This window comes from Colletotrichum abscissum (assembly GCF_030869225.1).
Source record: "Colletotrichum abscissum strain IMI 504890 chromosome Unknown Scaffold_18.1, whole genome shotgun sequence".
NCBI classification, from domain to species: domain Eukaryota; kingdom Fungi; phylum Ascomycota; class Sordariomycetes; order Glomerellales; family Glomerellaceae; genus Colletotrichum; species Colletotrichum abscissum.
Genome location: NW_026850076.1, coordinates 408575 through 436320, shown reverse-complemented (window position 1 = coordinate 436320; position 27746 = coordinate 408575). Strand labels below are relative to the sequence as shown.

Here is a 27746-nt window from a genome sequence, read left to right as displayed (position 1 = left end):
CTCTGCTATCTCGGCAACACAGACACTACCCCTGTATCCAGCGGACCAGTCCTTCTTGCTCCTCGTTGCAGCAGAGAGTTCGTCACAGTCACACGCATCTCACCTCCCGCAGAATGGCATCCGTTCGAGCCGTTCAAGCTTCGGTACGCAGATACTAGTCTGCTCCTTTATTCACTCTCGGAGAAACATATCATGAAGTTGTTTCTCAGGGGCCGATCTACCCACTCCCTTAGGAGTCTTTGATCAAGATCAGTGACCTTAGTCTTCAAATTCCGCTACTCCTTTCAACCCTTTAACAAACATCACTAACAGCTATGGCCGACAATGAATCCCATGAAATCAGAACCGAGTCGAATGGCCCTCTTGTGAATGGTATTGCCATTGGCTTTGTTATTGCTTCGGCCGCGGTCCTTTCTCTTCGACTCTATACTCGCTTGGTTCTCCTAAAAACGGCTGGAAAGGATGATTGGACCATGTTGATTGCCATGGTAAGAGGGATTGGTATTACCATAACACTTGTAGGGCAAATCTAACGGGTGAAAAAGCTGTTTGCTCTTGTGGTTGGAGTAGGCACAGTCTTCGGTACGTTTTGCCTCGAGTTTCAACCCAAGCAGTACCTTAGACTGAGGCACAATGTTAACAATTTTGAGCACTCTAGAAGTGAAATATGGTATGGGTAGACATGCTGAAAATGTTTCGGCAGAGGAGACCATGGAGCAATTGAAGGTTTGCGCATCTTCCAGATCCTATCGACACTTGGCCAATCATGTGTTCGGGAACGGCTGACTTCGAGATGTGCAGTATCTTCTCATCGTCATTCTCCATTACAACATGGGAATGAACGTCGTCAAGGTTTCATTCTTGCTCCAGTATCGGCGTGTGTTTGTGTCGAAAGTAGTTCAGAGAGTCTGCTTCTGGGCAATGGTATACGTGGTGATATGGGCGTGCATCCAGGCCACTCTCCTTGGGCTTTCTTGCCTGCCTATCGCTATTATCGTGCCTAGCACCGCCGAATTTTGCCTCGATACGCTACCTATTTGGTACTTTTCATCTGCTATGAGTCTAGCGACGGACTTCATGATCTTCTGCATTCCTTTGCCTTCCGTTCTCCGGCTTCAACTTCCAAAAAAGCAAAAGGCTATGTTGTTTGGTATTTTCTGTCTTGGCTTCTTGTCAGTGTCAACGCAAAGTTCTTACCCCCTATCCCTCTGCCTTACTGTGTCTGACTGCCTTACGCTGAGACAATCAACGTTATAACCTGAGGTTCGCTCGCTGACTTTTGGGCTCTTACTACAGCGTCTGCATCATCTCAGTCTATCGCATGTTCACCCTCCGCACAGCCGTCTCAAGCAACGACCCGCCATGGGAAAATATCGGCGCCGCAATCTGGTCCGCCATCGAGCTCAATACTTCCATCATATGCGCCTCTCTGCCGACTATCCGACCCCTTCTATCCAAGTGGCTTCCCGGTGCGGGACTATCATCTGCCCATAACAAAACCAGTGCGTACAATCGATACGGCTCCTCCTCAGGCATGGGACGCGGAACCTTCAAGGAGCTTAAGAGTGGACAACGAGAAGTCAGCACTGAAGAGCTCGTGCTCAATGATATGAACGCCAGTCAGTCAAGCAGCATGCCTTCGGTATACGCACACGTCACAGCCGACCCAGAGATGGGTCACAGGGATCGAAAAAATAAGGGAAGTCATCAAAACCAAATCATGGTGACCACCGAGACCATGATCAAGGAAGGTAGACAATCTTATACTAGCAGAAACGCTCAAAGTACCGGGAGCCATTGAACTGAGAAGGAAGCCACTATACCTGCCCTCTCGTATAATTCATTATAGATGAAAAACTCGGGGAGGGGTTAAGATGAGTTTTACAGACAGCGTATGTCTGACAGCTACCAATTGAATCCTTTCACTCCTCTTCATTGCCTACTTCATTACAACCACATAAAGTAATAGGCATTTATTTGCACAAGTCGAAGTAGAGGCCGTCTATTATTCTCGAAGCTTACTCATCCGTGTGCAGTGGTGCATCTGGTCCATCGTGCTTAGCCATCCAAGGAACCGGAGGCAGGACTGGTATGGCAGGCCATATTGTGCCGAGTGCCTAGTATGATTTTTAGACTCCGTAATGACTTAAAGTACTCTGTTTTGAGTCGAATATTCGGCTCGGGCAACACATCCAGCCTTCAACTCCACATTGCGCCGGCCAAGCTACCGGGATGACCCACTAAAGCGCCGCGAGACCGTGCCGTGCTGCATTGCCTCCGAGTGGATACCGTGACGGACTATTAGTATAACCGAACTCCGCCTTGCTCCATTCAGGTTCCCTAGCCGTGGCTCACCCCATTGGGTGATTGTGGGTCTCTAGCGATGCATCCTTGTATGTCATCGCACACGCTGATTGGCTTGCCGACATTGTCCCGCGCAGCCTTGGGAAATCTGGGGCCGAGCCGATCAGAGCTCCCACGCGCAGCCTTCGCATCTTTCACCATTTTCCCAATCCTTTCCTCCCACCACCCACCACAATCCGCTTTGCCTGGTTCCCATATACACATAGCCGACGAGATTACTATCGCGAACAGATCGCCGACCGACGCCATGTCACAACTTGGTTCGGTGGCCTTGGCCAATGGCTCCGCGACGCCAAAGAAAGTCGCCTACTTCTACGATTCCGACATTGGTAATTATGCCTATGTTACCGGTCACCCCATGAAGCCCCATCGCATACGCCTCGCACACAGCTTGATCATGCACTACGATTTGTTCAAAAACATGGAGATATATGTATGTCATGTGTCTCAACCGTCGCGTCCCCATGGATTCTAACGTGATAATCTTAGCGCGCGAAACCTGCGACAAGGGGAGAGATGACCCAGTTCCACACAGACGAGTACATCGACTTCCTCCAGAAGGTAACTCCTGACAACATGGACGCCTATCAAAAGGAACAGGGCAAATACAATGTCGGAGATGATTGTCCCGTATTTGACGGCCTATTTGAGTTCTGCGGCATCAGCGCTGGCGGTAGCATGGAGGGTGCTGCCCGTCTCAATCGTCAAAAGTGCGATATTGCAGTCAACTGGGCCGGTGGTCTTCATCACGCCAAGAAGAGCGAGGCCAGTGGCTTCTGCTACGTGAACGGTACTAGAGAATCGCTTCAGTGACATTCTTGGATCGCCTGCTAACTGCCTATAGACATTGTCCTCGGCATTCTCGAATTGCTGCGTTTCAAGAAGCGCGTCCTCTACATCGATATCGACGTTCACCATGGCGACGGTGTTGAAGAAGCATTCTATACTACCGACCGAGTCATGACCGTTTCCTTCCACAAATACGGCGAGTACTTCCCTGGCACTGGTGAGCTGCGCGACATTGGTATCGGCACCGGCAAGCACTACGCTGTCAACTTTCCTCTCCGCGATGGTATCGACGACACCTCTTACAAGTCAATTTTCGAGCCAGTCATTGAGCACGTCATGAAATTCTATCAACCCGAAGCCGTTGTACTTCAGTGTGGTGGCGACAGTTTGTCCGGCGATCGCTTGGGCTGCTTCAACCTTAGTATGGAGGGCCACGCCAACTGTGTTGGGTACGTCAAAAGCTTCGGCTTGCCGACCTTGGTCTTGGGTGGTGGTGGATACACCATGCGCAACGTCGCTCGCACATGGGCGTTTGAGACTGGTGTTCTCGTTGGCAAGCATCTTCCCAAGACGCTTCCTTACAACGAATACTACGAAGTAGGTTCCTTGCTCGCATTGTCACCAGCCAACAACTGTTAACTGACCCCATCTTAGTACTATGCTCCCGACTTTGAACTGAACGTCCGCCCATCGAACATGGAGAACTCCAACAGCTTCGAGTATCTGGAGAAGATCAAGGCCGCTGTCATCGACAACCTGAGACATACCCAGCCTGCCCCCTCCGTACAGATGCAAGATGTGCCTCGCCAACCCTTTGGTGGCATGACGGACGAGGAGGAAGCGGAGCTAAACGATATGGACGAAGACGAGAATGCCGACGACCGAATGACACAGCGCCGATGGGACCAGCGCACCCGCAACGAAGCCGAGTTCGAGGACAGCGATGACGAAGATATGGATCAGGCAAACGGCATGACGCGCCCTCGGAATGCCAAGAAGCGCACCTTCGGTGACTACCGACAGGCTGAAGGCGAGGTCGACAGTGGAGCGCCCTCACCCGTGAATGGTGCTCCCGAGGGTGAAGAAGCCCCCAACGCCGAGCCGATTGTGGATGGCGACATTACTCTCGAGAACCCCGCCGAACCCGAAGACACATCCGACAAGTCAGTCCCGGAGAAGGAGGCCGCTCCCGAAGCCTCGAAGGGGGATGCCGTCGATGAGGATGGTGATGTTGGCATGGAAGAGGGAGCGGATGTCGAGGGGGGAACAACCACAATCAAGAAGGAGGAAGTCGAGGCAGAACCCGTCCCGGTAGCCGAGAAGGAAGAAAAGACGGAGAAGACACCTTCACGCCAGCCTTCCGCCGATCCTGCAACTCAGCCGCCCGTCGCAGAAACGACAGAGACAACCAAAGCCACCGAGGCTGCCAAGGAACCTGTCAAGGAAACAGAGACGGCGGTGGCGAGCAAAGAGACTGAGGCTACTGAGGCTAACGAGTCCAAGCCCGAGGTCGCAGCCGAAGAACCAGCTGCTGAAGCCAAAGCAACTACCCCTGAAAAAGAAAAGGACACTACCGAGAAAGCAGAGGCCAAGGCCGCTGAGCCCGAGGTAGACAAGATGGACGTTGACGAAAAGCCGGCCGAGGAGGAAGCCAAAAAGGAATAGTGGTACAAGATCCCCCTTGTTCCTTTTCTTTTCCGCGGTGGCAAAAAAAACAGAAATGCAGCACACCACCTATGACGCAACGTTGGGTTCAAGTCAGCACGCTCGCGGGAGGGGTGCGAGAGTATCGGGCGTTCAAGGATAGGTTTTTGAGGGGATTTCCTAGCATGGAACTCTGGGGTTATTGTTTGTGGTTTTCAGTGATACTCTCATACACTCCTTGCAAAGTATTGTGCCGGCGGGAGGAGATCGCCGGCTGTATTATAGATAGGCCAGGCGCAGTAGTACCTTGCTGGTAGCGATTTTAGTTAAACTGAGTAATATGTCGCAGATAATTCATCTTCGTCTAGTGATTCTGTGATTCTGGAAGTATGTCTTCTGGGTGAGATAGCTGTCCAATGGTGCTGATGCTATGACATGCCGGAAGACGTGTCGTCAGGTTTCCAGCTTCTCTCACAGGATAGAACGCCCTGATTCTGCTACACGATGTCCTAAACCCACTCATGTTGACTGAGTCTCCAATACACGACAAGCACAGAGCAACCGTTGGCCTTCTCGCTGTGTAGTGTCTAGACTTTTGCTGCCTAGCCTTTAACAACTCAAACATACGTTACTTTCGAGGGTTATCCCACATTCTCCATTAAGTCATCTGCAGTCAATGTCCTGCATCAAGTGTTCACAGTCCTTGAATTCTAATTTTCTGTAGCGCCGCTCTGGATCTATCCCCAAACGCCGTACTAGCGATTGTGTGATATCATTGAGTATCCCTGTAATCATCGAAGAATCCAAACATCCAAGAAATAACCCAACATCCTTCATCATCCCTCATTACAGCTAGCTAGGCCTGTCAGAGTCCCTTTTATCCCGAACCAAGCTGCTCCTCGACGCCACGGGAGATACCCCAGGAAGCCGCGGCTGCCCCGAAGCGTCCCATACAACAGCACCAAAGTACCCTCCATCCTCCGGACTGGGTCCTCTGTCGGTATGTCGCCGCGGTGGAGGCTTCAATGGCGTAGGTAGTTCTGCTTCAGGGGCGTCTACGGACAGGAACCGTACGCCTTCCTCGGTTTCGACCCTCGTGAGGGGTATTGTCGTCTCTCGTTGCGGCGAGTCTTCGTATGGGGATGAGTCCTGGTATGGTGTGATGTGCACCGCGGGAGGGGGCAGGATCCCGGGGACGTCACTGAGATCTATCCGCGGATGCGGAGCTCGACCACCGCCGCTAGCATCAACATCGTGATAGATCTCCCGGTGGTCGCTGGTCGGGTGTTCACACGAATCACTTCTTGAGCAGCGCGCCTTGTTCTTTACGCCGCCGTCCCCGTCGGACTGCGTGTAGAGCTCTGTGTCGGCGCTCTCTTCGATGTTGGGTCGGAGGTAGGAGGGCGGTCGCGCCCTTGAGCTCTTTCCGCCGAGTAAAGGGCGGAGAGTGGGGACGCAGAGGCAGATTATGGCGCAGCTAAGCTCTGTTATCGACCAGATTCCGGCGATGACAGTGTTGTATGTTGCGTCGGTGGAGGTCGATGAGCTCTTGAGTGTTGTGAGGCGGATGACTGAGATCGCGCAGGTACTGCCAAAAATGTCAGTGCAGATCGCGAGGAAGCACGAAGACTGGCAGAAGAGGCTTACAAGAAGCCGAGTCCAAACGTCGCCATTAGTACTATCTTCTGCCTCGTCGGTAGGCGGATTGTCCGAAGCAGCGGCACTGGCATGAGGAAGATGACGATGTCGGTGAAGAGGTTGATCGACGACCCGATGATCCACCAGTCGAGAAGTCTTATGCATCGGCCGGGTACTGTGTGGTCCCAGAGGCTCTTGAGTGGGATACAGGCCAGGCAGATTGAAATCACCTGCGATACCCCAAAGGCGATAATGAAGATCAAGAAGATATTACATAACTTTTGAAAGGCCGGTAATGGAAAGACGCGCCGGTACTGAAGAAGAAAGGTTGATTTGATCAATGGATAGGCCTGTTTAGGTAGTCAGCTTGTGCTGCCATAATAGGATTGATCTCGAGAAACGCACGACTTGGTAGATGGCGACAGCCGTGATTGCAATCTGTACATCGTGTGAGTTTTGTCAATCTTGTCATTGCTTTCAACTATGCTGGGACTACCTCTTGAGATTTGAGAAACTTGTCCCTGGGTAACGTAGCCTGATGTAAACCATCGCCAAAGTGGGTATCTGTGTCGCCCAACTAATCAGCAAGATACCTTTCATCTCATACCTTATCGAGGCAACCTACTTATGAGCATCAAAAGTCCAACAATGAAGACGAGAATCTTGGTTTCGAGTAGTCAGCACTCAGTGGTCGACTTTGAGGCCAGTCCAGGGTTGCAAACGCACAGAAGATGCTACCAACGCCGAATCATCCCAGCCCCATTTCCTCAGCAGGCAAGCGCGGACGTAGACCCTGAGGGCCGTGACAAGAGTCGAGAGAAATAGCGCCGTGACTGTCACGCCGATTACGAGAGGTTGTCGCGTTTCGGTCGGATCCACCGGGGGGATATCTAGGGTCGCTGCCTGTTCATCGTCTACGGCTATTGAGTCCATCGTCCTGTATCTCAATCTCGCCTCTCCCCCAAAAGAGCTCGGACGGGCGATGTGGTGACCAAGGAGCTATACTGGGAGAGATGTTGTCGGCCGGTGCTCGAAGGTTGCTACGTGCTCCCTGTGAAGTTCGACATTGAAAACCGCGAGAAACAGATCTTAGATCATGATCTACTGGTGCGTGGAGTCGCTGCTCGAGATCGCGAGGCACCATTCACGTTGGGATTTGGTGTTGTAGCAAATTAGACTATAGGTGGGAATGGCATGGGAACGTAGGAGCAAGGCAAGGTCAAGTGTTGACAATCCCGGGACCAGGGCACACCAATCTCAATCGTACATCGCACGAGGAGCGCCCATGATTGAGTTGGAGCTAGGAGCAGATTTGTCGCGTGTGCCAGGATCACGGAGCGACGAGTACACCTGGAATGGGCGTAAGCTTTGAGTTCGCCATGACTCGCCCTATTCCGCGGCCATCGTAATTTGTAAAGCGTAAATCTCGCGATGCTGCGCTGCGTTCCCGAAGCGCAGTGACGTCGTGAAATGCTCTGGTCGTAGGACCATAGGATGTCTTCAATAGGAAGCGAGGACACGAATCACAAGGCGTGTCTTTCCTCAAAGTTTGAGTTGGCATCTCCAAGGTGACATCGCTGCGTGGTGCTTAGAGCGATATCTTCTTGGCTCGGCGATGAGGATCACCATCCTTTCCCACCTATCCCGTTTGTTCCTCTCTGCAGATTCGGCGCAGGAGATCCGACCGCCGCGGCTCGATGTTCGGGACCGTCGCGCCTATCATTTTGCCTCCAGTGAGGGCACACTTTTCCAGACGTTTCGTTCCCTGCAGCCCTCGAGGCTTTGAGCTTCCCCCGCCATGTCGATCTAGACAGTCTTTCCGGATACGTTTAGCATCGTCTGTTGTTTTCTTCAGACGGACTGGCTGTTTGTTTGAAATCACGGAACTCAAAATCGGCATGGATGGGTTGCTCGGTTTCCGGGCATTCTCGTCCCTTAAGACCATCTAGGATTCAAAACCGATGCCGCGCTGTGTTGTGGGAAGATGGTGAACTGGAGGCTAACATGGATATCCTCCGCAAGCCGGGCATTGAATCATAACAATCGCTGAGCCGCTACCAGATTGAGTCAGGAGCCCGTGAAGTTGACAGTGGGCGTTGACATATCGCAAACGTTGTATTTCACTCAGCGCCGAGGATAATGTGACTGTAATTGATGATGGTCTTAGTAAAGGCGGCATATATGCATCTTTGACTTGAAATAGAGTAGCAACAAGGTGTTTAGTTGAGTGGATGCTATGGGGCGTAACCATCTTTGCCGGGGGGGGTTAGTGACGTCGACTCGTCATTTGCGTGAGGAGCAATTCCAAGGATTGCCATCGTTCAAGAATAGCATCGATGAGTTCCGAGCATTGTTCTAATCGTTTCCAGTGCGATCCTTACCAAATACGAAGCCCTCAGCAAGAGAAGTCGGCCGAACGAGGAGGCTGGTGAAGGGTAAGGTAGATGATGAATTCATCCTCAGCTGAACGCAGTGGAGGGGATGGCCCGGCAGTGTGGCTGGTGAGCTTCGGCATCCCAGTCTAGCCGAATGCGGCACCATATGTGGCTCGACCACTCACACCTCAACATCTCAAACTGTCGTCCAACAACAGATTTTCACGCTTCAAAGCTGGAAAGGAAAATGCGGGTTGCTGTTGACCAATATTACCTCGGGTTTTTGAATATGATTCAATAAGAGACAGAATTAGACTAAGCTGGATATCCCTATCTTTTGCGGTGAGCTCCTTCCCGCACTGATACAGCTCCAAAAGTCAAGCACGTGACTGTTTGTCAGCCAGGCACGGGCAGTACGTACCGGACCAGGCTAGCTCCGCCGCCGGGACCATTTTCGCCAGGCTGCTCAGAGCTGTCGTCAACACCACTCAACTCCACGACCCAGCTGCTTCCATCCGCCTCCATCACCCCAACCTACGCCCCTCCAAATCGCCACGAAAACCGCCGCCCGCGACAGCATTTCGACGACGCCAGCTCAACACTTCATCCTCACATCTTCAGTAACGTTTACAGCATCACAATGGAGCGCTTCAGGAACATGCTCCAGTCCCAGGGCCTCGGTGGCCTGGGCAGCCAACCCGGAACGGTAAGAGCATCCCGCGCCTTGTCGAGCTGCCTTGACAGCTCCGATTGTCCAGGCCCTTGCAACGACATACTTACGCGGTTTTGCAGGATAACACACAGCTTATCGACAACTCCGAGACCGTCTACATCTCCTCCCTTGCCCTCCTCAAGATGCTGCGACACGGCCGCGCTGGTGTTCCCATGGAAGTGATGGGTCTGATGCTGGGAGAGTTCGTCGACGACTTCACGGTACGCGTGGTAGATGTTTTCGCCATGCCCCAAAGTGGTACCGGCGTTAGTGTAGAGGCGGTCGACCCTGTTTTCCAGATGAAGATGATGGACATGTTGAGACAAACCGGAAGGTGAGTTCGGACCCCGCCATCCCTACCCTGGCCATCGCAGTCGCATGTACTGACAAACATGTTGCAAACAGACCTGAGGCCGTCGTTGGATGGTACCATTCCCATCCTGGTTTCGGATGCTGGCTTTCATCCGTCGATATCAACACCCAGCAGTCCTTCGAGCAGCTTACCCCGCGTGCTGTCGCCGTCGTCGTCGACCCCATTCAGTCCGTCAAGGGCAAGGTTGTCATTGACGCCTTCCGCCTGATCAACCCCCAGTCCCTTATGCTTGGTCAAGAGCCCCGGCAAAGCACGAGTAACTTGGGCCACCTCAACAAACCCTCAATCCAGGCCCTCATCCACGGCCTGAACAGACACTACTACTCCATCGGCATCAACTACCGAAAGACGGCGCTCGAGGAGAACATGCTCATGAACCTGCACAAGCACGTTTGGACCGAGGCATTGGAGATGAACGACTTCAGACACGAGGGCGACTGCAACAAGGAGCGCTTGGAGCGCCTTGTCAGCCTTGCGGAAGGCTATGAGAAGCGCGTCAAGGAAGAAACCGAATTGACAAAGGACCAGCTCAAGACCCGCTATGTCGGCAAGCTCGACCCCAAGAAGCATTTGGAGGACGTCGGCCAGCAGCTGATCGAGGACAACATTGTGTCCGTCTCGAGACAGATGATCGACAAGGAAGCGACGATGCCTAAGAAGGACGGACCGGCGGGTGGCAAGGATCAATCGAACGGTGACTCGATGGATGTGGAAGAGGAGTTGTGAGGGGGTTAAGGGCCATGATTTAGGGACGGTCTAGGGCGGGATACAAGGACTTTGCCAGCACTGTACGATTAGGCGTTTAGGTGGACGGGAACCCAACATGTAGAGGGCCCGCCAGGCATAAGACGACTATGAACTCAATGTTTTGGCCCACGACATGAATGAGGTATTGACCGTACGACTTTCCTAGTGTCGAACCCCCTCCCCCCCCAAAAGCCCTGCGCTAGGCGTCACTGGAAATGTATCTGTTTTAGTCACACCATGCTATGGAAGAATGATCCCTTTGTTGCTTCTAGACCCATGAGGCTCAAAGCATCCCGGTGTGCTCAAAGGCGAAGCGCATGCGAAGTCACGTTGTTCTCTTACAGTCCCAGAACATCCGAGAAACACAGATCCGAGTCTCAATCCCATTGTCGCCTACTAAACAACAACTTGTTCGCAGGGTTTTGACACTTCGGGGCCATTCCCGTACATCTACATAAGAGCTTAGCTACATCTCTTCCCAAGCTCCAGCTAGAGGCAAATCAAGAGAACCTATTATCCAGCTTACCCGTTTCCTACCACTTGACAATAACATTTCCTTGCCTCCCTGTATTGCATCTTCACGGCATGAAGTCTCGGCAAACTGACAAGAGTTCTCATTTGAGGTATACTTTTCGATTTCCCGTGTCGACTCGCCTCCACTTCTCGAGAAACCGCACACAGCGGACAGCTTCTACGACAGGTCTTTTTGACTTTCCCCTTGAAAGTCCACCAGGTTTGACAGATACGGCATCCCGTCAGCATCAAAGTCGGTTCCCCGTCGTCGAATTCTTGAAACGTCTATCAAGCCGCTGTCGCGGTCTTACCAGGAGCATGGCCTCGTCTCCCTCGCAAACGTCTGGACAAAGTGAGAGTCAACCACTGCGATATAACACACCAAGTAAACCGCATGGCTCTGGAGCCAACGCAGCCCCAGAGTCTCCGGCAGAGTCGTATCTGCATGCACCCAGCTCCTCGCTCCCAAGACCCGACATAAGCCCCGCATCAACTCACCAAGTTCTTCACCGTCTTGGGAGCACCTTCTCACATGTACAGTATGCTGTTTGCGGCGACGCAGCGCTGATAGCATACGGCCATGGCTCTCGTTCCCCGTCCCACGTTACAATCATCTGCCCAGCCTACGCCCAAGAGGTCATGAAAGCGTGGGCGGCTGCCACCAGCGGCATGCTCAACTACCCCGGCGAACCAGACACTCTTGGCGTCTCCGATGAAGAAGGGCAGGTGTGGCCCGTTAAAATGAGGACCATGGCGTTTGAGCGTAGCTTTGAGACGCTGCCGACTGTAAGTCTCTGCTTTGGGGATGACTCCTCTCCCACAACCATCTTGACTATGCCGGCTCTTGTTAACGAGATTGCGCTTTCATACGTTGTTGACAGGCATATAGAGGAAGAAGGGTTCCTGGATGAGCTTGCAGTAGACCTGGTTTGGCTCTTGCAAAGTATCATCGAAGACGGAAGTCCAGAGCAAATGCTCAATGAGCATGACGCACCCGCCATCAGCAACCCTATCTTCTGGTACGACTTTACGGATGCGTATCCCGAACTAGCTGGACTCTTCTACGATGCTGGATATCGACCTGAGGGGTCTGAGGTAGACGTGGGCCAGGTGAGTGATATGATACCGGCCGAGCTACGATCTCTACCCCTGCGAGAGATCATTACGAGAGGTAGGAGTCGCCCTGGCGGCAGGTCCGATGCCAAGCTGTGGCGCCAAGTGCTGGAGGGGCCGAACTTGACCAGGGCGGAGCTCAGGAAGGTGATTCGGGACCATCCGTCGTACAGGCGCAAGTCGTCGGGTTATGGAGATTTAGATGACCAATCGTGGGCTCCTCGTTCATACAGCCGTAGGCCTTTGAGGAGACAGCAGAGCCAAGCGGCACCCTCGTCGGTGGTTCCTTTCGGAGACAAGATCTCTAACTTCTTGTTCGGACGTCCAGACGGCTCTAGAGCCAAGCATTCAAAGTAATGGCTGTAATTTGCCACAATGGAAAGAACGATTCTGGAATTGGATTTCCCTTTCTCCTCCATCTTCTGTTCTGCAGCAGCAGTTTACCTTGTAATGACTGACCCATTTCTTTGTCACGTTATTTCAAAGTACCTTAGTGTTGTTCCCCGTAAGTAAATACATCACTGTTGTCGCCATTGTTTCGTGATTTAGTCACGGTTCGTGGTTGTCAAAGAATGCTTTCAAACTCAAATCGATTCTTTCGCCATCATGCTTTTGCAGAGGCGCTCTCTATGCCCCGAAGGCTTTTACAAAGAAGAAGCCAGATGTTCTGGTCTAAAGTCCCATAGTCCCCATCTAACTTGAACGCCATTATCCCTTGGCTGTGCAGACCGGCTCGGTCTCTTTGCATCATACTCGCTTGTAAAGAACCAAAAAACAAACGAAACCTGTATTTCCATCCCAATTCGCCCCGCTGGATATGCTGAATCGCTCAGAAAGTCCTCTTAATTCAAAAGTCCGCCTCTCTTCCACCTCATTGCCTCTGCTGGTACTGGTACTGGTTGTGGTACTGGTTGTGGTATTGCTGGCTCTGCTGGTATTGTTGAGGGTGCTGCTGCTGGTATTGTTGCTGGTACTGCTGCTGGTACTGCTGAGCATAGTGCTGGCCGTAAGGAGGCGCGTCGTACTGGTTGCTCTGCTGGCTGTTGTTGAAGTGCACGGGGGCGACGGCGGGACGAGGAGCAGGGGAGGCCGTCTGGGGCTTGCTCTGCTGCTGGATCTCGATGCGCTCGGCGGACTGGCCGGCCTCGCTGTCGCTGCTGCTGCCGAGGGCGGTCTGCTTCATGGATCCGCGGCGGACGCCGTTGGCCTTGAAGTAGCGGAAGTCAAGCCAGGCGATGATGGTTGCGTAGCCGGCGACGATGCTGAGGAGGATACCCATCACCACGACGATCCAGCCGATGGTGCAGCTGACGCCCACGCAGGATTGTTGTGTGTTGCCCTGGATGCCCATGTAGGCGACCGCGGCCCAGAAGACGACTTCCATGCCGTTGAGGATGAGGTTGGCTTTCAGGCTGGCCCATCGCTTGAAGGAGGAGACGTGCTCGGTGAGGACTTGGTATGCGATGATAATGAGAGACTTTGCGGCCTGGGGTTGAAAAGGTTTGGTTAGCTGGTTGCTTGGTTTGTGGGGTAAAAGAAGCTTAAGACTTACCATGCCGAGAGCCATGGTACCGGATCTACCCCTGGGGCGGTTGGGGAGGAAGATGCGTGCCACTGAGAGACTAAGAGCTGCGATGACCAGGGCAAGCTGGACCATATGGATGGGGAACTTGAGCTTGGAGTCGAAGAGGCCCATTGTGATTGTTTGGGAGGAGGACTGAAGTTGGTACTGGTACGGACTGTCCTTGATGAGGAGTATTCTGAGTCAAGACCGAGAGATTGTTTGTGTGGTGGTGATGGTGATAATGATTGTGTTGGTTGTATTGTATTGTATTGGAAGGAAGACGGTAACAACATCCGGATTACAGTCAATCTATATACAAACATCTCGCATTCTGCTGCATCTCGCATTTACACGTATTGACCGTATCCTGAAAGAAATTTCGATACGCATTCCCATAGTGTCGGGCCTACCTCAACACAGCCGCACGCTGCGCATTGTGTGAGAATGCCTTCGGTCTCGGTTCATGGGGGCGGACACATTTTTTTTTCTTTCTCTTTGCTGTGCAGTCAGACACCGCAGATTACACGTATTTACTTACTACTATACCTTACTATTGTCGCTGGGGAACTTGGGTTGGGGGAAAAGATAAAAGTAGCACAGCCCCGGCCCCCTAGGGCGAACGGCACTTCGGTCTCGGTTTCCCACTTCTTCTCTGACAAAGCCACGAAGAAAACTGGCACTAGAGAATCGGAGCACCAACAACCTTATGGCCTAAGCATACGCGTATCCACCCAATAAAGTTATCCATGTCTCTGCTGCTTCGAGACCTTGGGCCTTCGCCTCTTTCTTCTCCCCTCCAAGCTTCTGTCGTCTCCGTAGAAGCCTCAAACCAGTGGGCTGGGCGGTTCGGGCCAAGGAGGCTTGACACTTGTCATCGCAACTCCCCGAAACCCCATAAACAGGGCTCTCAGCGCCGCCGCCGCCGCCGCCGCCTCCCCCTTTCCAAGCTTTGGAGTCCGGACGAGGTTCTGGTTCCCAGGTGTGGGAATCGCTGACGGGGATCACGGGCCTTCAGGCTTCGAGACGCGCTTCGGGAATCTGCACTCTGGCGCCATTGAGAAATGCGCCTTGCCATGATGTGGAGACGGGAAAGCGAGGTGCATGGGCGCTAGCGAAATGCTTATTGCGTTCTGAGGCCGGGAGGACCTTCGGTTTCTCTAGTCTCGGCCACGTTTTTCTCGGGTTTGAGATTTCTTTCATCTTGATAATCAGGCTCTCTTGCTGTTTATACCTGACACAGTTTCGCAGCGTCGTAATGAGTCGTGTCGGATCTGCAAGGCGTTATGGTTATCTAATCTTTGGCGGTTATTCTCCATCATCCCTTCACAACTGACACTTAGCTAATCGAAATGCAACAATTTGCAACGCGAGACATTTGTCGGCATTGTCTCTCTGTTAGCCAATCTTTCTGCTAAAAGTACGTCTCATGAACACGTTAGTGCGGGACACGACCGCCCAAACAACCATGCCCGCGTACTTTGCAGCTGGCCTCCAAACCTATGACGATATCGGACTTACTGTCAGTTCTTCTCAACTTTCGTCCATCGGGAACATTACAATCAGAGGGTCCTGCGACCATTTTCTACAAGTCTTGTTTACAAACAGTTGAGAATTGACCGTGGCAGTTGCTAGCGCGCCCGACTTCGATCCGGACGGAGCCTCGACGAACGACGTACGAACTCCGAAGATCCGAAACGTAACCATCGCGACGTGGAGTCATGGAAACTCAAACATTATCGATTCACTATCTAGCGCTCTTCGCCGACCGCTGCTTCTTTACAGTATTGAGATGGCCCTGCTGGAATTGCAGAGTGATTTGCATCGCAATATGTCCCAGGGAAAGGGTTGCCGAGAATTCTTGATGGCATAGTGACAGGCTCTCCCAATCTTGAACATTGCTCCAGCACATTCGGTGCTTAGGTAATGCGATCGGATTGATGCTTGCCAGCGCCGCAAGATGCATCGGCCCACGAGAGTCAGAGAAGCAAGAGATAAGCAATAGTCGAGGGGGCTAGCGTTTGCTAACTTCAAACTTGAACTCGAAAGCCGCCGGATTTGCCTTACGCACTACTACTAGTTCGATCTGAACTTTGAGTTCATGATGTGCATTGATGGGATGAACTGATTGCAACTACTGGACCAGAGAGACTCCTCCAACAACGATTTGTCGAGACAATTCAGGAGACGCTTGTTGTCACGAATAACTTGGATCGACTTCAATTCTACTTGTCTAGACCTCAGATAACGCACACACAGATAACCGATCTCCCATGCTGAAGAAGCCTTTGCGGTAGTTTACCGCCTGTTGCAGATATCTGGCTTGATTCAGCAAGGAAATCTCGTTACCTTCGAAAGATCCTTCGACCGTCCACTCTTTCCATATTCAAGTGTGTACCCTATCCTGCTACATAATCTCATGGAGGTAGAATTGTCATGGCTTGCCTCCGACTTGTTTGTGTTGAAGGCGCCTGAGTAACAAGTTTAAGTGTCCTGCCCCTTCCTCTATCTTGGTCAAGACATCCTTTACCGCTGGACTCCACGTTTTGTTGCGGTCTTTTCTGCAGATGACATTGACCATGATGACGTTGGAAAGCTTTTCCGTGTCTGCGTCGAATAGAAGGCGCTTCTCGAAAAAGCCTTGAAAATCTTTGAACAGAGTCTCTGCGATGCGGCGCGCAATATGGGTTGGCCAGGGCACTGGATATGGATCGCGCCGCCGAAGTGTCAGAACTGGAAGCCTCCAGAAGCTGTAGCCGCACGGCAAGCACAGAGCTTCGAGAAGCATCGACTCTGATAGAAGGTCGCCGATTCTGGCTGTCAATTCTCGGTATGGGTCGCGGAAGGGAGCCATCAGGAACGAGGGGCTTGGGTCGTATATATGCAACGGATCCAACCACGATGTTATAGAGGCTTGTCCGTAGCAGCAGTCCCCCTCAATCATAAGGCTCCGCAAGACGGTTCGGTTTGCGGGTCCAATCGTTTCGAGCCATAGTATCAGTGTCGGAACATCCTCGAATCCAAAGGCGTTGCTGTTGTACAACATGAACGACGTCTCGTGGCGAATCTTTTTGCAAGTCTGAATGAGCTCGGCAACGGGATGCGTGTCTCGGCTCGCTAGTCTACAGTTTCGATGGTGAAGGATGGCGAGCTTTCTTCCACTGGTACATCCTTCCTTGTGAAGGATTCTGGCGATTGAGATAGCATCGCAGCAGATAAGAGCGAATTCATAGACCTTGTTGCGAAGCTCAGAGGGCAAGTCCCTGCAGGGCAAAGTCAGTCGTTGACGTCTGATGACCAAGCTTTTTAGGACGCATACAAAAACCGAAACGGTTTGAAGTAACGTGCTGTATTCTGGGATTGCTAGACGACTATTAACTTGGGGACCACACACTTCGCCGTTGTGGCTTCTGAATTTTATGCGAAGAGGGCCGTACCTTGCGAAGCTTCTTGACTCCCCGAAGTCTAGCCTTCGTTTTGCGCGAGGTTTTGCAGCTCATGGGTGAAGATATTGCCTAGAAACCGATGGGTCAGGGGATGTAAAGCGGACGTTCAAATGTTGTCGGGCTCCCGTTTCATCTGACTTACCTAGCTCAGGTAGGCGTCGGTCTTTGCAGAATTTGTCTTCCAGTCATTAATTGATGCCTGCGTGGTGTTTCAAGAGGGAAAGCTTTTCTTCTACAAACGGCGAGAAAAAGATTTTCTATTTCGCGCGCGCACCATTGCGAGTGTGTGGCTGTTGTCACCCGCGCGGTCGTCCAACCGCATGGGACTACCTGCATCCTACCACTGGCAAAAAGCATCAAGAACTAAAGATTCGAGACAGATCTCGGCTCTTACCATAGGAAGCCTTTGAAACCCCTTGACTCTTTACCAGCCTCAGGTATAGAAATGCATGGAATATTACGAAATTCGAGGTCGCGTCCTGTTCAAGCAGGCAAACTCTCTGGCGGCGTTCCCCGCTACGACACAGTCCTTGACATTCCACTTTCCGACTATAGAGTAGCGAGGGCAGGTAGTAGGTTGGCTCAGACGACTTGATGAGTCGGACCATCTTTAGCAACACATCTAGTGAGATCCATCAAGGTCATAAGGTAGGTAGATTCCGAAGAAGACGGAGAGTTTGAGACACTTGATAACTGCAGATTAAAGTTCTATTCAAAATACACATGAAACGCCCCAAGAAAACCGTCTTCTTAAACCACGGTACTGTTGGTTCTTCGTGACGGCCTGAACTATCTGTGGCTTCACCGAGTGTCACCTGACCAAAGCTGGTCGCCCCGATGCTCATCGAGGTCAGCCAACCGAGGGCCTAGCTCTTTCGACGATGTGCCAGGGCTACCAGCATACCTGTCTCTGACCTCTTTCAATCAAACTCCGGCTCTATTTCAATCTTGATGAGTACATTGTGACCACCTCAAGTGATGGACCTTTCGTGGGGTCAATACATCAGCCGAGTCGTTGAAGCTTCTTTTGGCGACGACGGAGATTCTTCTTCCGACTTCTCTCGAGCAGCAGCTCCAGATGCTCAGAGAACGAGGCGTCTGCTTCGTCCGCCATCTCTTTTGTCCAATTCGATCGATGAAAATCAGCCTTTTGCCCGTAGAGCCAATAAGCATGCATGTCAAGCGCCAACAAGGAAGATAACCGCTGAGGATCCCCATTGCGGAAGGAAGGACTACACAGGAGGGGGCGGAAGAATGAGAACACCCATTCAGCTATGTGCCGGGCTTCAGTGACCAGCAGCTTTGGCTGTCCATCTCTGTGAAGCTTGAGCCGCTTGCTGAAGTCGATCACGCCGTCGAATCTAATAACGACCACCTCGATTTTCTTGAGATTCGGAGAGTTATCAAGAATTGCAGCGATGCGACTCATTACCATGTTGTGGGTAACCGTGTCTGGACAAGTGCGCAGTTCATATAAGATAATCCCGCAGAGATGCGATCTGTTGTACGGGCCAATGTCGCGTAGCCAGACGAAAAGCGCGTCTTCATCCCAAAATTCGAATGTTTGGTAGTAGGCGATGCCACGTGCTTCAGACAACACTTTTTTGCAAGTACGAAGCATCGATAAGCTAAAACGGCACCTAAGATAGCATTGTCCGAGACCTTTCCTTCGAAACGGAAATCGTTTCGAGGGTATATCGGTAGAGACAAGACTGTCAATGATATAAATCGGATCTGGGGGGGATAGAACAAGTGTGTAGATGCTGTTTCGAATCTCCCCAGGCAGGTATCTGTTGTGCTTCAGTATTAGCGATATTGGCAACCAATTACACAAAAGCCCGAGCTGCAGAACTCACAGAAAGGAAAAGCGTCTCGGCCCAGAACCGTTATCATGCGCATTCTATCTGGCATGTCAGTCAAGATCGGCAATCGTTTAATTTCATACGCAGGAAAGAACTCAGACAGACCCTGTCCGGCAAGGTGTTTGAATCCTGGCTGTCCCGTCGTTGGATCCCACCGGTCGAGATTGAGACGACCGGCAACGAGGCCATATCGGCGAGAGTTGAGGAGATGAAATGCAGTCCTTGTCTCTGGATGTTAGTTTGGAAAGTCAGCTGATATTCAACGTGAAATCATTGGTAACCAGTTACTAACTTGGACGGCTTGATGCTTGTAAGGCTGCGTCGAACTGAAGGCCGTAGATGGCAAATTTCTGCTGAGTAGTAATGAATTGCCGCTTTGATATAAATGAAAAGTCCATCTCTATTAATTTGCTGCCTGAAAGGTACTTGAGACTGAAGAAAGTTCTCCTTGCTGCTTTTTCTTCCTTATGGCGACCTTGCATCGTGCTTCACCTGGGCGCGCGTTCGAGCTGCAAGACAAAGATTTGATTGTGAAAGGAGAGACGCCGAAACGGCTTCATCGATGGCGTTGTTTTAAATGGAAAAGAAGTGAGTGAGACTGTATCATTTCAAGCTGCAGACCGTAATGAAAATACTCGGTATCATTCAAGACAACTTCGGAACAGATAAAGCCATCATGACTCTAGTCACCTAGTCTTATCTTTCAATTGTAGCACCACCTCTGCTTCCTACATGCCATTGGCTTCCTTGAGGCCAGCCTAGGTCGGATTTCAAGTGCGGCGACTTGCTGCTTGGTAATTATGAATCTTCTTCAAGCTCGATATCCCAGGCGAGTTTCGAGGTTTCTCCTCAGCAGCAGCCTTAGATGTTCTATAACCTCCTCTTCAGCCTCTCTTGCCTCTTTAGCATTAAGTTTCTGCGGACTCGATGCGTGCCGATAACACCACCAGTTATTCCGGCTAACTTGTAAAATATGACACAGCCTTTCCGGACTGTGGCCACGGGACAGACCTTTGGAGTACACCGACCGAAAATCATGGTACAATACCTCCGCAACCCGACGCGCGATGCCGATCCAGCCAGAAACAGGTCCAGGTCGCTTGAAAGTTCCCCTCGGAGCCGGGCCAGCAATCATACATGTAAGATTGTAACAATACTGCATCCGCAGAGTCTGGAGATTTTCGGCAGTAGCTAACATCCTCGCAGCCCTACGACACAGTTCTCGATAACGGGTCTGCTGAGTCCGGTATCTGCTTGAAGTTGATGACGGCAACCATCCCTGAGGCTCAGTCTGGAGTACAATGGTTCGTAGGCAGGCAGTATTGGTCCCCAAGTCTTTCAACCAAACGACGAGTGTCTCCATATCTTGCACATCGAAGTAGTTGGTGTACAGAATCGCCCGCGCTTCGGCATGAACTTGCTTGCAAGCTCTGAGAAAGGCAACCGGCAAGTACTCGGTTGTTCTCCATGAATCATGATGTCGCACATTCTTGCGCTTCCAGCGGAATCTAGAACGGCTACAGGTATAGCCATAGACCGCCTTAGCGGTGATCGTAACGGTCGAACGGATGAAAGCGATCCGATATATCTCGTTTCGTAATTCGGGCGGAAGCCGGCTTTTGTTTACAACGATGTCAGTGTGATTCTCGAGTTCAGAGATGTTTGGATGTAATCTGGACTCACAACAACGGAGACTCCTCTTTCTTAGGCTCTTCAGTTCTGAGTCTCTGTGTTCGTTGTCAGTTCAAGTCTGATACAACCGTGTTTGAGTGAACGAAGGCCCATCACCTTGGGGATTGGCTGCTGGGGAGAACCAGGACAACATTCGGGACGTTCTCGCTTGTTGGACCGACTCTGGGAGTAATCGGATGACTGTTCGGCTTCTCTCGATTCTGCGAGATAATCAGGCATGCTAAGACCATCAGTTCTCTATCGTAAAGTCTCATAGACACAGACCTACTTCAGAGACATAGCAGCTGATATCCAGGAGGACCCTGGTTTAGGCTGCATGGTCATTGTATTTATTCGCTGACAGAGCCGTGTCGACAATTCCAAAATCAAATGTTGCAGGCCTAGGGTCGATTGACTGTGAGATGACTCGATGAGACACATAGAAAAAAGGTTCGAACGAGGATCAGTGTCTCGAATGAGATTCCATGGATCTATAAACTAGTGAGAGACTGCTCCAACTGAAAGCAATCGCGAGGCATTTCTACCGCCTGCTAGACATGAAGGATATCTCAGAGTCAATCTACAGTTCCCTCGTGGCAGGGGCCGTGGTATGAACTCTTTCAACTCTGCCTTTGAAGAGTTGATCCACAAAGCCAAGTCTGAAAAGTTTTTTGAAAATTCATCCGCGAAAAGACGATGGTGAGCGCAGCTGAAGGAATCTGGTCTTGAACAACGACAACAAGAGTCTAGAGTTGGGTCTTGGCTTTTGGACTTCGTCCTTCTACGTTCTTAAGAGCTCAGCAATGGGTCCGATAGCTTGAGCTACACATATTCTCTTCAAAGGTTTTGAGAAGAGCCAGTAATAACAAACGAAACCCCCAGAAAAGCGCACAAAATGTATCTCTGTACATGTATTCTCCATCTCGAATAGTTGGGCGTTTTAAGCTCGGGAATAATCCGGAAGGTCCCAGATCCTCTCTCTGAAGGGATGAATGAGAACTCTTACCCATCAAATGGTCTCCACAATCGCCTAATTACGAGGACATGTGGGCGGCGATCGATCTGAGGTCCTAATTCGCCGTGCAAATGCTCTACTGTTGAGACGATTCTGTTGAACTATCTTGAACCTCAAAGTCTAGAATTCTTCTTGGACTCGGGGAATCAGCCGGTATCAAGCTTCACGACGTTGTAAGACTTTGCAAATGCTGCGGGGGTAGTCCGAACGGCCTGGCCCGTCTCACTTTCTGCGGTGGATTCTGCAGCGGGCACTTCTATCTTGAAGGCGCCCACAATAGGCCCACCCGAATCCATATTTTAGGGAATGATTCGCGGTACCCAGTTCAACCAAGTGCCCTCAAGACTCTGTCAAGTCTTATTTATGTGACCAGACTTGACTCTTTAAACTTTTGTCGGTGCTTTCTAAGGCTCTCGAGTCATCTTGGGGCTTATAATCCGGCCCGTCGTTTCCGCTGTCTTATCTTCCCATCTCCCTTCTCAGGTGTACAAGTACATGTCGGAATCACACCGAAAGTCCTGTCAGCCGGCGATCTTTCCAACAGGCCAGCGAGTCAGCCAGTCTATGAGACTTCTGACAGCCCTCAACTCACATGTGAGCCTCTCAGCGCATGGCATCGCTGCTTTACTCGGGCATATCCCCACATGGATTTGTGTGTGATAAGTTCCCCGGGTGGTCCACGTAGTAAAGAGCTGTCAGCTGTTTGGTCGGAAATGCGGGAATGGCATCCTTCAAGGGCCGAGAGCTTGGCAATTGCCATGTTCGGCGATATTGAACGAGATGATGTGTCGCATACTGTCCAAGTGACAAGCCAGCCGCATTTCAAATTCTCTACGCACGCGAACAAGGGTCACCGGGTCATATCCGTCGAAAATTAAGAACCCGTCCTTGTCTTTTGCGCCATGCCGACAATATCCTCCTCAGCCTTGCGCTTGCCGTGACTTTGCTGCCCTGGAATCTCCACCGCATGGTGACCCTCACCGAAACTTTCTAATGTCAAAGGGGGGTATTCCAATACGGCCACGTGTTGCTCCTCTTGACAACCTTCCACGTCGCCGACGCGTTGGCAACAGCTCCATCTGAAGCCTTCTGGAACATCAGCTCGAGATTCTTCGCTGTCCATTTCGCAGAACTGTCCAATGTCGTCGATTGTGCCCCAGACCTCTAGGTCTTCGTCTAACTCAAAGTCTCCTATCGCACGTCAGCGTAATGTCCTCTCTTTACTCGCCAAGCACGTGCAGTCACACGAAGCTTTACATTCCCCGCTCATTCCGGATACGGTATTGACTGTGGAATTCCATCATACTGACCAGGGTGGTAGCGACATGCATCAGGAGCGTTCCTGTTGACATCAAACTTCTCCTTACAGTTGGCGCAGACATCCGTCCTTGGCATCTTCTGCAACAGGTCAACGGCTCGCCGGCGGACACGCTCATCCTCCCTGCAGAGTGCGAACAAGACTTTTCGGGCATCGGTGCCCGAAACGGCTTCCAACATGGCCGCCGTTTCCCGATTTGGGGCGGCGGTCTGTTCGGCTCGCTGTCTTGCTTGATCAACCATTGATTTCTTGGTTGCCGTTGGCGTGTCGCGCCGATAATTTGGTGTTTTCTTCGGGCCGGGAAAGAAGTGTTTTGCGATGTCGGACTTTAACGGGGGTAAATTGGTGTTTAGCTTGATACTTTACTTCGTACACCAATCTCTTGGGCCTAGTAGATAAGTAGAGTAAAGTAGTTGGAATTGGTAGTCGAGCTTATCCGAGTAAGCGCGGAGGAAATGTGAGATCTGAAATGTGAGTACCTTAATCAAATTCCAAGCAACTTGCTCGACGTTATAGATGGTCCGCAAGCTTTACCTTTCGTGGACATTCGAGGGGCTTCTACGTTAGCAACTAACTGTGTACACTCTAGAAGTGCCATCTAGACCGCGCCCACTTAGTGTACTCCGTGGAGTCCCACAACTACTCACCCCAACCCGGAATGACGGGGATGCAAACCAGTTTCCGGAAGGGTTCACCAGGGTCACTTCTCTCCTTTCAGGAATCATGTTCATTCTTGTCTATCAGAATTGAACGGCCGGGGGGTTTCACTCAACTGCCACAGACACCCGTTTCTTTTACCCGTACCCGTCTTCCCCCCGTGCCCCCCTCCCCGGCCTCCCGTAGATCAGGGTTTGCCGGGGAATCTCGGATGGTAAGGGTCATCCCTGCTCGCCAGGTGGCCTCATTGGATTCCTCGCACACAAAGCCCTGCTGTGGCACCGCAAGCTTACGGCTATTCAGTCTCTAGAGTCCAGAGTACAGGGCATTTACCCATGGCCCCAGAGACGGTCCAGCGGCTGGCTAGCTGACGAAAGGCAAGTAGCCTGTAGGTGGTGCGTCTTGTGTTCCCCAAGAGCCACACACACTCTCTCGACCCTCTCTGGAGTTTGGTCCGGGTTTGGGGGGACATAATTCCTGTGCGACCACCGGGAGCGAGCCTACTGGTTCATTCGGTCTGGCGTGTGTACTCCGTACTTGCGCTGCTGGCTGGCAAGCTTTATATTCCCTGGAGCGGGATTGCTAGGCCGCTTCTGGTGTCCCTTGCAGATTTGAGCGCTTGCTGCAGATGATATCGGACCGCTATGGGCAGGACGCTTCCGGTTCGTCTCACCACCCCGTCGTTGTCGTCGTCGGCGAACCATGCGAATTCCGCCACCGCCAGTCCTATGAGGCGAAAATGCGAGCCATCTCGATCCTGGGAATGCTGCCTTCATTGGGCTGCGCGCTGTTTTTCTCACCTCATCAATGATCAGTACATGTCACGGATGATTTTGTAATTTGGCTCGTGAAAACGAGAAGTAAGGTAAATTGCATCGCTGGCAAACTTGGGCTCGCCCCGTTCGTCTGTCTAAATCGACGTTCTCTGCGTGCAGTGGGCTATCTTCACCCCGTTCTTTTTGCTGCCGCCTTTCTTCCCCTAGTGGCCCTCGATTCATTGATTCTTCCACCACTGAAATACAAATGATATGCTCTTACGTTCTGCCTCCATTATTTCGTGATGTCTTTGGTGTACGAGGATCCCCTCATGCGAGGCAATGAAATGCCAGCCTGGCCAATAAGTCAGGCAAAAAGTGGTCGGTTGGGCGTAAAAGCTGCCCCCAAAGTACAGTAGTGTCGCCCCCTCCAATTTCTTGTCCGACCAATTTCAATGTTGCTTGCTCGCTTCATCCATCAAATGTCTTGTTGTATCAAACTTGCCAAATGCTATGCCTCCCCCTTCTCCCAGGAAAATGCTTTGCTTTGCTTCGCTCCGCTCTGCTCCGGTTTTTTTGAACTTGTGCCCGATTGCCGCTTTGACTCCCTTCGCGTCTGTTCACAGCCCTGCCAGCACCTTAAAAAAAATCCATTTCAATCTCGCGTGGCCTTGTCGACCGGTTGACCGACCACCATCGGTCGGGAGGCCGGGAGCCCATCCGATTGACCGAAACCGTAATCATTTCCTTGACCGGTCTACCAAAACCAGTCTCGTCCGGAAGGCCGAAAGGAGGGGAACCCAGGAAGCGACTTCGTTTCTGACATGGACCATAAACACGTCCTTAAAATAATAAACAATCCAAGTAAACCTTTTTCGAACGTCATTGCTGTTGGTGGTGATGGTGTGTTGTCGTCAGCGAGGTTGCCGTTCTCACAGTCATCGTTGCCGTCGTCGCCTTGTGGCCAGCGTCCGTCGGTGAGCTCGAGATCGTGTAGTGCTGCTGATGCGGCGGCGGTCCCAACTCCTGCGATGAGGCGTCGTCAAGCTCCAGCGGATCGTCTTCGAGATCGGACAGCTCATTGCCGCGGCCCTTTTTGCTCCTGTCCGGGTTGGCTTCGTGTGTGCCGCGCACGCAGCCTTGCCTGTCGCCTAGCCTCTGGCAGCAGCACCATCGGAACGCTGCGGGATACTCTAGGCGATTGGAATCTGTGTCCAGCTCGTCTGACGATACGTCGTCCCAGATTGTTGGTGGTATTTGCGTCTCATCCCAAAGCTCCAGCTCGCCTAAACAGAGGGGTGGGTGCACGAGTCAGTATGACCCTTCAACCACGAGAATAAGATACCCTTCTGACAGCTTGTACAGCGTAGTACTTCTGCTGGGAAAAGAAGATGCACGGCATGGAAATGAGGCAACAATAGAGTTGGAAGGATATGAAGAGGCTCTACCAGTCTCTCGTTGCTTCTGCTCCCGCTGCTGTTGCTGGGTTTCCACGCTCTGCTTGCTTGCTTGCTTACCTGAGTGGTACCAACATGAACCAAAGCTGTTCTCGTCGGCCGTGAAGATGCCGTCGCACTGAACACAGATCTTGGGCTCGCCGGTTGCCTTTCTCTTTTTTGGATTTGATGGACTTGAGACGGAATTGGGGCTCCTCTTGACACCATCCTCCTCTTCCTCGCGGACATCGGCCTCAAAGCGCAGCAGGCGCTCAAGCTGCCTCAACGCCTGAGCTCGAACCCGTCGGTCATCGCAGAGAGCCACGAGGATGGCGCGAGCGACGGACGCTGGCGCCTGGGCGAGGCCGTCGAGGTCCGGGGCGGCAGCGGCGGCGGCGAAGAAGGAGGACGACGGCGAGTCAACGGGCGACGATGCGAAAGCCATTGCCGGGATGATAGCGGACGGCGTACGGACGGACGGGGACCGTGAACGACGGGGAGACGACGCCGTTTGGGTCGATGGTTTAAGAAAAAGGTTCATTGAGGCTCTCTACGGCCTCGGAAGGGGGGGGTATTTCTGGGTTCTGGGTTCTGTTGCCGGAAGCCCTTCCCCGGATGTGTCAGCTCACGGATGCATTAGCAACAAAGTGAGTCTTCAAGGGGGTGGTGGGTAGGTTGATTGGAGGTCGGTCGTGTCCGAGGAGAGAAGGGGGAATGAATGGGACGGGGGATGCGGGTGCGGTGGCCGGGCCTGCAGGTCAGGTTATTGACGGCAAGGCGAAGGCCAAGGTGGATGGATGGATGTATCCGTAGAGGCGTACGTGGACGAGTTGCCAGTCGATCCGTCGTACCACCGGGCAGCAAAAGCAGCAAAAGAAGGGGACTAGAAGGGGGCAAGCGAGAGAGTGAGAGAGAAACACGAGACGCACAGAAGGGAGCAAGAGAGAGCTCAGAGATAGGTACGGATGGAGAAGAGTGGGACGGGGGAGTAGGAAGTAAGAGATGCGGCCCTTCTGCCGGCCGGCCGGTCCTGTCGGTCCAACTCTACTTTAGCTTGTTGGGATCTGCTTTGCTGGGAAGTATGTCAAGACCAACAAGGGCCCAGGTGCTGGACCATGGATGCGTATGGTATGGATTATGGATATGGCTGGCTGAGGGGAGGTGATGAGATGGAGGGGAGGGGCCCGGCCGGGGGATAGAATCACATAGCTCCAGCAATCCCATGGTTGTAGCATGTGCATTGCCGGGAGACGGAGACGGAGGACCCTCCCACTCCTCTCATACTCCATGTCGACACTTGTCGAGAGGGTGGTGTGGGTGAGAGCAGTCCATGACCTCAGAGACGAAGAGAGCAGAATGCCGCCAGCGGCGACTTGCGGGGTCAGAGGCTAGAAGCATTAGGGTGTGTATTCGACATCCAGGGCTGTTCCGCTGCAAGATGCCCGTTTGAGCGATGAGGAAGGGATCCAGGGGCCGGCTCGTGACCATTCACCAACTTCTGTCATATTTTCGAGGCGATACTTCCAGGCCTAGCCGTTCCTTGGATCATAAAGTATGTGGTGGCCGCCGCCGAACCATGCCATGCGATGCCGTGCCATACTTTTTCGTTATTTTGCCCATACGGGCCCCCATGCCAAACGGTTCCATGCTCCATACTATGGCCGGCCAGACCAGACGAGACGCGAATTCGACCTAACCAAACCAAAGCAGAACCGGAACCAGGGGGGGAAAGGACGGGGCATATGATCTGGTGCTAT

At 52.1% G+C, this 27746-nt stretch overlaps 9 protein-coding genes across 9 annotated transcripts; 3 read left to right on the top strand and 6 right to left on the bottom strand.

The window, feature by feature from the left end:
* Positions 1-314: 314 nt before the first annotated feature.
* On the top strand, positions 315-4818 carry CABS01_08136 (histone deacetylase; the record flags this gene model as incomplete). Its single annotated transcript, XM_060541498.1, has 9 exons — positions 315-488; positions 546-582; positions 659-726; positions 802-1172; positions 1297-1751; positions 2571-2797; positions 2854-3154; positions 3209-3750; positions 3808-4818. 9 exons carry the CDS (start codon positions 315-317, stop codon positions 4816-4818), a joined length of 3186 nt encoding a protein of 1061 aa, XP_060402302.1.
* An 831-nt stretch (positions 4819-5649) lies between these two features.
* Positions 5650-7368, bottom strand: CABS01_08135 (uncharacterized protein; the record flags this gene model as incomplete). Its single annotated transcript, XM_060541497.1, has 6 exons — positions 5650-6385; positions 6445-6785; positions 6841-6873; positions 6932-6999; positions 7061-7097; positions 7162-7368. 6 exons carry the CDS (start codon positions 7366-7368, stop codon positions 5650-5652), a joined length of 1422 nt encoding a protein of 473 aa, XP_060402301.1.
* A 1596-nt stretch (positions 7369-8964) lies between these two features.
* Positions 8965-10621, top strand: CABS01_08134 (Mov34/MPN/PAD-1 family protein; the record flags this gene model as incomplete). The annotated part of the gene is made up of 4 exons (XM_060541496.1): positions 8965-9016; positions 9179-9516; positions 9603-9856; positions 9928-10621. 4 exons carry the CDS (start codon positions 8965-8967, stop codon positions 10619-10621), a joined length of 1338 nt encoding a protein of 445 aa, XP_060402300.1.
* An 852-nt stretch (positions 10622-11473) lies between these two features.
* Positions 11474-12625, top strand: CABS01_08133 (uncharacterized protein; the record flags this gene model as incomplete). Its single annotated transcript, XM_060541495.1, has 1 exon — positions 11474-12625. One exon carries the CDS (start codon positions 11474-11476, stop codon positions 12623-12625), a length of 1152 nt encoding a protein of 383 aa, XP_060402299.1.
* A 514-nt stretch (positions 12626-13139) lies between these two features.
* On the bottom strand, positions 13140-13964 carry CABS01_08132 (uncharacterized protein; the record flags this gene model as incomplete). The annotated part of the gene is made up of 2 exons (XM_060541494.1): positions 13140-13754; positions 13821-13964. 2 exons carry the CDS (start codon positions 13962-13964, stop codon positions 13140-13142), a joined length of 759 nt encoding a protein of 252 aa, XP_060402298.1.
* Positions 13965-16263: 2299 nt separating this feature from the next.
* Positions 16264-17329, bottom strand: CABS01_08131 (uncharacterized protein; the record flags this gene model as incomplete). Its single annotated transcript, XM_060541493.1, has 3 exons — positions 16264-17092; positions 17149-17192; positions 17267-17329. The coding sequence occupies 3 exons, from the start codon at positions 17327-17329 to the stop codon at positions 16264-16266; spliced, it is 936 nt and encodes a 311-aa protein (XP_060402297.1).
* A 949-nt stretch (positions 17330-18278) lies between these two features.
* On the bottom strand, positions 18279-20864 carry CABS01_08130 (uncharacterized protein; the record flags this gene model as incomplete). The annotated part of the gene is made up of 5 exons (XM_060541492.1): positions 18279-18903; positions 19026-19065; positions 19221-19389; positions 20624-20753; positions 20821-20864. Coding segments are annotated over 5 exons (1008 nt in total), but the record flags the coding sequence as incomplete, so codon positions are not given.
* A 1833-nt stretch (positions 20865-22697) lies between these two features.
* Positions 22698-23383, bottom strand: CABS01_08129 (uncharacterized protein; the record flags this gene model as incomplete). Its single annotated transcript, XM_060541491.1, has 2 exons — positions 22698-23014; positions 23134-23383. The coding sequence occupies 2 exons, from the start codon at positions 23381-23383 to the stop codon at positions 22698-22700; spliced, it is 567 nt and encodes a 188-aa protein (XP_060402295.1).
* Positions 23384-25435: 2052 nt separating this feature from the next.
* CABS01_08128 (uncharacterized protein) lies at positions 25436-26530 on the bottom strand (the record flags this gene model as incomplete). The annotated part of the gene is made up of 2 exons (XM_060541490.1): positions 25436-25839; positions 26071-26530. The coding sequence occupies 2 exons, from the start codon at positions 26528-26530 to the stop codon at positions 25436-25438; spliced, it is 864 nt and encodes a 287-aa protein (XP_060402294.1).
* Positions 26531-27746: the final 1216 nt, after the last annotated feature.